The sequence below is a fragment of the Dysidea avara genome, chromosome 7 (assembly GCF_963678975.1).
Source record: "Dysidea avara chromosome 7, odDysAvar1.4, whole genome shotgun sequence".
Taxonomy (NCBI): Eukaryota; Metazoa; Porifera; class Demospongiae; order Dictyoceratida; family Dysideidae; genus Dysidea; species Dysidea avara.
The window spans coordinates 6,166,714-6,175,955 of NC_089278.1; the positions used below are offsets into that span (position 1 = coordinate 6,166,714).

The 9,242-nt window shown below is 39.7% G+C and overlaps 2 protein-coding genes across 3 annotated transcripts in view; one reads left to right on the forward strand and one right to left on the reverse strand.

Moving 5' to 3' along the window:
- The window catches only part of LOC136260356 (putative ATP-dependent RNA helicase TDRD12), a 36,906-nt gene extending 32,650 nt beyond the window's left edge, over positions 1–4,256 (forward strand). Inside the window, exons 26-33 of one of the 2 annotated variants that reach the window (XM_066054048.1) lie at positions 1,427–1,621; positions 1,667–1,768; positions 1,824–1,952; positions 2,004–2,185; positions 2,236–2,309; positions 3,467–3,601; positions 3,647–3,996; positions 4,048–4,256. In XM_066054048.1, the coding sequence (XP_065910120.1) occupies positions 1,427–1,621; positions 1,667–1,768; positions 1,824–1,952; positions 2,004–2,185; positions 2,236–2,309; positions 3,467–3,601; positions 3,647–3,996; positions 4,048–4,225 (1,345 nt within the window). In that variant the 3' untranslated portion in view covers positions 4,226–4,256. The remainder of the gene's footprint in view (positions 1–1,426; positions 1,622–1,666; positions 1,769–1,823; positions 1,953–2,003; positions 2,186–2,235; positions 2,310–3,466; positions 3,602–3,646; positions 3,997–4,047) is intronic. The other variant, XM_066054049.1, reaches the window with a different exon arrangement.
- LOC136260357 (coiled-coil domain-containing protein 146-like) lies at positions 4,204–9,209 on the reverse strand. The gene is made up of 25 exons (XM_066054050.1): positions 8,969–9,209; positions 8,839–8,921; positions 8,739–8,790; positions 8,594–8,689; positions 8,418–8,537; positions 8,223–8,366; positions 8,141–8,173; positions 8,018–8,091; positions 7,907–7,964; positions 7,764–7,859; positions 7,545–7,717; positions 7,404–7,491; positions 7,257–7,352; positions 7,085–7,210; positions 6,988–7,032; positions 6,852–6,940; positions 6,725–6,806; positions 6,415–6,678; positions 5,930–6,038; positions 5,807–5,877; positions 5,658–5,750; positions 4,943–5,065; positions 4,762–4,899; positions 4,635–4,712; positions 4,204–4,584 (listed from the first exon to the last, which is right to left on the reverse strand). Exons 1-25 carry the CDS (start codon positions 9,173–9,175, stop codon positions 4,222–4,224), a joined length of 2,901 nt encoding a protein of 966 aa, XP_065910122.1. The 5' UTR covers positions 9,176–9,209; the 3' UTR covers positions 4,204–4,221.
- Positions 9,210–9,242: the final 33 nt, after the last annotated feature.

A 9,242-nucleotide genomic window follows, 5' to 3' on the forward strand; every position in this document is an offset into this window, starting at 1 on the left:
TTGTTGTCTTGAGTTTACGCTCACAAGCTTGTCAAAGGGACATCACTCCATCCAGAAATGTCTCACTGTCACTCTGCTTATTTTGCCTGTGGATATCCACTTGTTCTGGATGTACTTAATATTATCAAGATGCTTAATGTCTTAACATAATGTACAATACTCTAATGGATTATTAGCTAATTAGCAGTCGGCTATTAAAACTGGGGAGTGAAGCAATGGGTGTGGCGGGGAATAATTACTGGTAGATGCTGGAAGTGCTATTTTTGTCGATATCAAAGCAGCTAGAATTGAACTGTCCATGGTTGAGATGTAAGTCAGAGGAAGAGGTGTAATCAGAGGAAGAGGTGGCGATGTACAAATTGTGTTGGATTATTTGTATAAGCTTTATTGACAGCAGATCATAATTATAGCTCATTGCAATTGTTTAGTTTTTGCACACATACATAAGTAACTAAAGATAGGTAGCTAATTTGTACATTAGTGATCTTTAGGCTACCAGTTCAAGTCACTAGTAGACTAGCAGAATCACCCTTCCATGTTTCATTGTATTTTGTTGTATGTTTGCCTTCATCATGAAACTTGTCAGGTTAGTTACATGGTTATGGGCATGAAATTCACCATATAAGGCAACACAACACAGTGCAATATGGCTGCTGTGATTTTGCGAATGGTGTGTAGTACAGTTCATCCTCAAACAAAAATGGATTTGTTTGCTTATTATCCCACTTGTCAAAAAGTATAGAAGTATCAGCTTCATTGCTAGTACCTAAAATTGGCTATACTCATCCTCTATGGTGGTACACAACAGGCTCTTCTGCTGCAGGTACTTTCCCCATACATTTTAATTCTTACCACAATACTACAGCACAACAACCAGCCATGGTTGCATAGCTGTGCTTAACTTTTTCCAGATATCAGACGACAATCATTTACTGCTTTCCATTTGTGCTCTGTTACCCATCCTGCAAAATATTTGTAGCTATCAAGAGATTTTACAGTGTGATTCTGTAACTGTGACAACACTTGTCGTGTACATTACCATATCACCATGGATACAATTACTATTCTTTGATGTGGTGCATAACCTAGTGATATGTGCTGCTACTGATCTCACCTTATGGATGGCAAAGGAGTAGTGTCTTCACATAAATCTTCAGTAAAAATATGAATCAATACCATCAAAATGCAAAATCTTGTTAAGTATAGCTGCTTAGCTGCTAATAGTACTCTGCATTCTTAGTCACCATAGCTGTCTATCAGCAACAAAAGATTCCTGACAAAACAGATTCCTTTGTTAGTGATAAGCAAAGCGCAGCTTGTTAAATGACTTATCAAGGAATTCCAGTATTAATTGTGTACCAATACCAGTGTAACATGCAGTGAATGTCAGTAGTATAAACTGTAATAGTTTACTGTATTGTTGTAGCCATGGAAATACATTGTGGCTAGACGCAATTGAAGAGAGGGTAGTGTTAGAAGCTGTCGCTGTGACAACACCAGTAAACAGTCTCAAAACACAACTCCTACAAATGGGCCTGGCAGAGACCAACACTGCTCACCTGCAGCAACTGAAATCAGCCACTAGTAATAGCAGTGAGGACACGACAGTGATCAAATTGATGTAGGTATAGTCATCCTAACACTGCTCTATCATGTGATATTGTAGGCACTCAGAACTACCAGTGGATGGAGAGTATGTTGACGTGTACTTGTCTGCTGTGGACACTCCTGCCATGTTCTATGTACAGCGAACAGATAACCTAGACAAGTATAGCGTGTGTGTGTGTGTTTTGTGTAGTTTAGTAGTAGTGTGGGATACTAAGTTATCCATGCAGGATTGACTCTTTAGTGGATCAACTTAATGATCACTCCCACATGAACACTACTCATCACGCCTCATCACCAATGGATACAGGACAGTTTTGTGTAGCACAATTCCCAGCTGACAACAAGTGAGTTGGTCACCACCACCATGTTGCCATGACTACACACCCCTTGTATAGATGGTACCGTGGTGTGGTAGAGAAGTACAACAAGTCTGATAAGAAATATCACATCTTTTTTGTTGATTTTGGTGACTATGCTGATGTTCATCGTAACAACATACAGCCAATCAGTGAGGGGCTGTTAGAAGGACACAAGTTTTATGCTATCCAGTGTTCCCTTGCTAACGTCAGGCCATCAGGTGATACCCCGAGTCATCAAGTGATCTCAGATCATGTGATCCATGTGTAGGTGGTTCCAGTTGGTCTAGTGTGTCAGCTGACAAGTTATGGGAGTGTGGACGTGATAAACAACTTGTTGCCAAGGTTATTAATTAGTGAGTAGGCCCGAGTAAAATATGCTCAAAAATGCTTTCAAGAAGTTCCGGCCTTAGTATGCTCTTCAGTGTCCCCATTATGCTTGTATTATGTTCTATCAAGAGTCCATTATGGACTCTTGGTTCTATGTAAACATGAATGCTCTATTAGGGTACATTACAGTGACTGTTCTATTAGAGAGTATACCGTATAAGCAGAAATTTTGGCGAGCAGAATATTTGGTGTTTACTTAATAATTTGTATTTGGCAAGAGTTTAATTTGACAAAATACACGTGGAGTCCTGCGTGGTAGCAAATTGTATAGCGGGCTTCTCATTTACAAAGATGTATGTATGTTTACTTTGTTGGCCCACATACTGGAGAGACTTTCACGTGAGACGGTCCCCTGTAGGACAGAGAATTTCCTTGACAGTGTAGCAAAAGGAAACGAAGTGATTGGGAACATTCTCCATGCCAAGTAGCTAGTCATGATCTCTGCTGCGTGTTTCTCGAGGTGTATCTTCAAGTAGTATCTTTACTTCACTATACTTCTGATGAAATAGTATAGGACCTGTGATATTTATAGACAATTGTAGAATTGTTTGATTAACCGCAGGCTGTGACCTCCAGTACATTTATATACACCACCTTGCTTCTTGCACATGTTCAATCAGTTAAAATATTAGAAACGCTAATGGTGAGATTTTAATTTGGCAATTTTGCCAATTCACCAATTTTAATTCCACGCCAAAATTTCTGCTCATACGGTATACTAGATGCCACTGACTGCTTTATTAGAGACTATCAAAGAATTACACTAATCACTTATCCTAGCACTCCAGTCTTAAACTGGCATATTTGATACAGGTTGTTAGTGAGCCATGATATGTGACCAGATTTGCAAAAAGGTACCTTTTTCACACACAAAATTTGACCCATTTTGTGAACTTTGAAGCTTCATAACTTTTTAATCGTTGCATATATTTGCCTGATATTTTCCATGAGTGTAGCTACAGTATCTGGCTACATTTTGATACCAAGAGAAAGTTAATCAGTAGAAGGAGTAAACTGTTACATCATTTTGTTTGCTAGTATGTATAATGTGTGGAAAAGTACCTTTTCACAAATCCGGTCACATATGTTCTAATGCCTACGTACTGTTTTAGGTAATCAGGACACTCCCAAGTGACACAGACAGAACCCATTACATTATTTCATTGTTTGACACTACTGGACCGAATGATGTATCCATGGCAACAATGTTAGTGGAACAAAGGCTTGCTAGACACTGTGACCCTGATGTAAGTGTAGTCACCACGGAAACCTTGTTACCATGGCAATTGTAGGTGTTTGTTTTTACTACTGCACTGGAGGGTAATAATCCAACAGAGCAACTAAATCGTTTGCATAAACTTCAAGCTAAAGTGTTGCGTCGTGGTCGCAGTATGAAACTGGATAAACAGGATATTGACTGGTTAATTGACCATCTCTGTGACCTTTCTATACCAGTCAAACAGCAAGTGTTGTCACTGCTAGCTCACCTCACTGTGTCACAGGCATGGCTGAAGCAGTGGCTAGCTCAGGACAAACAACATAACAGACTAGAGGCAGAGATTAAACCATTCTGTGAGGACAAGTCTCAAGATAGATGGCTATGGAACAACTTCCTCAAAATGTTGACAGCTAGTGCCAGCAAGTGAGTACACCATCAACACTACACATGTGTAATACACACACACCATTGTAGGAATGGAGCCACAGACAAGCAAGACAAAGAGGAGGAAGACACAGTAGTAGAGACCACAGCCAGTACTGTTACTAACAATAGTACTACTAGTACTACCATGTATGGACGAGTCTACCTACCAGAGACTGATACTAGTAGTGACGGTTCTAGTAGTGATTCATGTGATGATTATGATTAGATCTCAATTGGTTTTGGTTTTGGTTTCTGTATGTGTCTAATGTTACTGCCGGGTAGGGTTGGTTTGAAGGGTGCTTGTGATCCATAAGGTTTTGGTAGTGGTAGCTCACTGCCTGACTGTGGGATATACGCATTTGGTCTGGGTGTTGCTGTTGTATATGTGCCATCTGGCAACTTCCATTGTTCTTCCTCTTCTATGTCTTGGCCAGTCTTCCGCCGACCAGCACGTTTTTGTAACATCTTTAGGAACTCTCTCTTGCACTCTTCATTGGGTGCCTCTCCTTGTTCCAACCTCACATAAGCTTGTTCCAACTTTAAACTCAGTGTTTTAACATGTTGCTCCATTTCAATTGACTTAGCCTACAGTCAGCAACTATGTGATGTATACACTACTACAGTGTACTGGTCACCTGATTCATGGATAACTGTGATACTAGTGCCTTGATCTTCCTAGTAGTATCTCTGATGTGAGCTTGATAGCTGTTTACCTGTATAACACATACTCTGTATTTGTTGGTATAGTATAGTAGTGCTGACCTTTTTAGCTAACTGTAATGTCTCCGTTTTGTTAGTGTTCACTTGTTTCTGTACCCAGTCAGTTAGCCGGCCCACCTGTTCATACAATAACTCTTTCTCAAGGATGTATTCTTCCACAGCAGCCAGTCTTTCCTCGGCCTATTTTGTCATCATTATTTTTCATAGGACAAAACAATCAAACCTTTTCCATGGCATTTCTTAGCTGTCCAGTGTTGGGGTCAACCCCAGGTAGAGCTCTTGCTCTTGACAAATCAGTCTCTGTGACTTGCTCCAGATTCACTAAGTGCTCATGCACCTCAGACAACTGTACAATACATGATAACACATGTAATAGACAAATTTCATAATAAGGCTTTATGACATGTAATAATAACTGTTACCCATAGCAACCTGAATTTTGCATAATATGTAGGTAACAGTATCTAAAGTAACTTCTCCAAATTTAAAAGGATAACATATACGTGTCATAAGATATGACATTTTGAAGTTTGTATACATATCCAGTGCCCCTTCTGGGCAATCACTTAATTGAGAGATTTCAACTAACGCAAAACCGAAAATTCAAAAAAAAGTATATGACAATTTTTACATAATTTGTAGGTGTGAATATCAACAATAATTTCTCTAAGTTTTAAATGGTTAGTGTATATAATTTTGAATCCCATGACTTATGTGATTGCGCAGAAGGGGCAACTGTTGCCCCTCTCATTGATGTATAGGAATATTACAACTTCAAAATGTGATATCTCATGACTTGTATGTGCTATCCTTTTAAAACTTGCAGAGGTGACTTTAGACATTGACACCTACAAATAATGTAAAATTTAGGTTGCTAGGGGCACTGGTTACTTTTTTCATTATTATGAAATTTGTCTAGTGTTGCAGTAAACACTAACCTCAGCTTGTGCCTGTCCAAGCTTTTGATTCAAGGAGAATTTTTGAGGTTCAAGTTTTTGTAGAACAGCCAGCTCACGATTTATTTCATTCAGCTGTGAGACAGTCACGTCGTAGAACTATTGACATAAGATATGAAGTACACACAAACCTCCATTTTGAGAAAGCGTATTTCCTCTTCTCTTGCCTTCATCTCAAGATCAGCATTACGAACAATTAGTTCTGCACAGCAAAATGATCAATACTTCAACCAGTGTGGTAAACACACCAATACCTTGTACATTTATTCTCTCGTAAAAGATACACACTTCCTCATTTCTCTCAATTAGCTGCAGCCCCTGATCATTTCTCTCCTGAACAGAACGCTCGTACCTCTTGCGCAGCTGTGTAAACAACATGATATAAGGTTAACTATGATAAGGGACCAACCCATCATGCTGGCATAATAGAAATTTGAGCATGATAAGTGATTGAAACATCATAGATAATGACAATGTACATAGGATGCTATCCTTGTCAGTGAAAAATGGTCAAGGAAAAGAAAAACCCTAATAGAACAGTCAGGGTAATATTTGATATGACTGTTTTATTAGAACATATTAAAATTAGGTGCAACATGCTTAATATGAAATAGTTGCTCACAAGCAAACTAGATAATACTTTTGAGCATCAACTGTATTTTTGAGCACTGCAATGTAGTGTAACGAGTAAATTAAAACATAATACTTATAGCTACTGTACGATATAATATTTGCTTACCCGAATCATTTGTTGCTCAACAGTGTTGATAAGATTATTTAGTCTGTGTATCTCCCCTCTTTGCTGCTCCAACACCACATTCAGATCTAACTGGCTCAACTTGTAGCGAGACAACTCCTGATGGAAACTGTCCCTCTCCATCACCTTATTGCTGTAGGCTATACTGCACTTCTGTAGTAGTCGGTCTTTGGATGCTACTGATGATCGAAGTATTTCAATCTCATTCTCAAGAATTTTGCTCTTCTCATGCATCTCAGATACCAACTAGAAGGACCAGTTTATCATGTCACTAATGGTGCTGCCAGCTAACCTGAGTAGTGGTCTGGATTAAAGTGTGTGTTTTGTTACGCTCTCCCTTCACCACTTCATAAGCTTTAGCAAAGTCTTGTAGTCTGCAAGACTCAGATCACAAGTCTGACCATTTACTGACTACTCACTGAAGTTCCAGCTCTTTTAACTTCTTCTTGTTCTCTTCTATCATACCATTCTTGGTCTTCAGAGTATCCATAATCTCTTTGTATTGATCCTGTGTACATTGTATATGTGTATGTTCCATGGGCTAACAGTGCTTACCGTGGCCTTGCGTAAGTTGCGTCCCTCTTGGTCACGTAGTTTGGTCTAACACACACTATACATGCAACAACCACATATGATACAAGACATTACTGACCATTGTCACATTGTCTCTGGAGCAGTTGTGTAGGTAGTCACGCTGGTGTTGAACTTGCAACTTTAACTGTCGCTCTTCTCGTTGCTGGTGTTCCAAACGCAACCTTACACCTTCCTCAATACTTTCCTGTATCATACCAGTGACTAGTGTGTTGTGTTAAGGTTGACACTACCTGCTGAGTGAGTTGTCTACGAAATGTATCAACGCTACTTCTCATGTCTTCCCCCCTTTGTTTAGCTGCTTCCATCACTGTCTGACTGTCATCATTCTGTTGTGAAGACATGTAGGATGATGGTACACAACAATAATGTGTCATTACATTATCCATAACTTTCTTTGATACAGCTTCAAGTTCTTTGAAAGATTCTTTGACCACTTTCAGTTGCAGATCTGCCCTCTTCAATGCCCTACCACACACAAGAGTACTAACAGATACATGAATTATATATATGGTAGTTACTTCATTTCTTTGTTCTTCTCTTTAGTTCGTTTACTGAGCATATCAAATAACATCCGATACTCACTACTACGATGACGTATTTGTAGCTCCACTGTGGCCTTATCCTCTAGCAAGGTGGCCTCACGTTCTTTAGCTTGTTCCAGGTCCTTGCTCAGCTGACCCATGTCTAGGCGCTACACACAAATTATTGGGGTGGCAGTGACACTTTAAGGCATTTACCAGTGCTTCTTCAGCCCTCCTACTAGCCTGTATCTTCTCCATCATTTCATTGTATTGTGCTTCAGCCTTAGCCTTCATATTCTGCTGTCTGTTGATCTGTATTGGATTCAATACAACAGTGCAGTCATCACAGCATATAGCACCTCTTCATTTAGCTCTGCCACATACTGTGCCTTCTCTGCATGCTTACCCTCTATCTCACTATGTAAAGAAGAATGATAGTTTATGGTCACAATTTCTGGTGGGCTACATACATTTTGTTTCTGCGTATTGAAGCCATTTCCTTAGGAATATTCCCAGGAACAGTATGAAGTCTTGCTAGATCATCCTAGTTAAGTCAGTGATCCCACATCAACCTGCGACAACAATGTTCTCACCTTTAGAGCATTTTCTGACTGCTCCAACTCATCCTAACAACACATTTGATTTCAGTCATTACAAGATGTACAGTACACTTACCACTTCTGCTTGTATCTCCTTAATCACAGTATTTTTCTGGTCCACTTCATCACGATAGCTGGAAATCTCATGCAATCTCTTCTCCGTCTCTTCTCTCAGCTCATTACATTCTGTTTGTACCTCTTGTAACTTGCGAGCCTCTTCCTGCGGTGTCACTCTTGGGTTAGATGGAACAACATGCAGTGGACAGCTTACAACAGGATTAGGTATCCTCTTGCTCTCCTTCTCAAGAAGTTGCTTCTCTTCACTTAACATTCTTATTTCATACTGTTGCTTTTCCATCCGTTCATCAATCTCTGCTTGTTCATTCTTATACTACACCATATGCAGCAACATTAGTGTCAACTTTGGCAGTGATGGAAAAGCTGTACCTGTAGTAGCTCCTGCCTCAGTTGAGTTACCTCTGTTGTCTGTCCACCAGGGAAATTATCTGCCCTATCTAATATTGCCTTTTGCTGTACAAGTTTCTATGATAGTTATATATGTATATACTAGAGGTGTCTGACCACAGCTAACCTGTGACAACTCTTTCACACGAGTTATAAGTGTGTTCTCATTAGAATGAGACCTGGTTTATTTTGTTAATGCAATATTATCCACAATTCAGCATTCTTACTTTACTAGAGTCTCGTGTAACGTTGTATACTTCTTCTTTAATCGAGCAGCATGTTCACCGTCGAGTTTACCACGAGCTTGCAACTAGTACGTAAGAAATATAAGCAAACATTTTATGTTGCTACGGTTACCTCTTCCAAACAAGCCAGAGCTGGTGTATCTAGGTCCTCCACTGTAGCTCCTGTGAACGATACACTGACCGTAGGAGGAACGGCGGAGATAACATCGCTCTTTTCTTCTACTAGTTCCTGGGTTGTTTGCTGTTCGCTTGTAGTAAAATCATCTGGGATAGACGATACGTCAAGAGATGAGGGTGCATCTGAAGGTGGCTCAGACATGTTGTCCAAGATCTCCACGGCAACGCCTCGCCGTATTTAGTGCAGTAAGCTTATTTACACATATTTA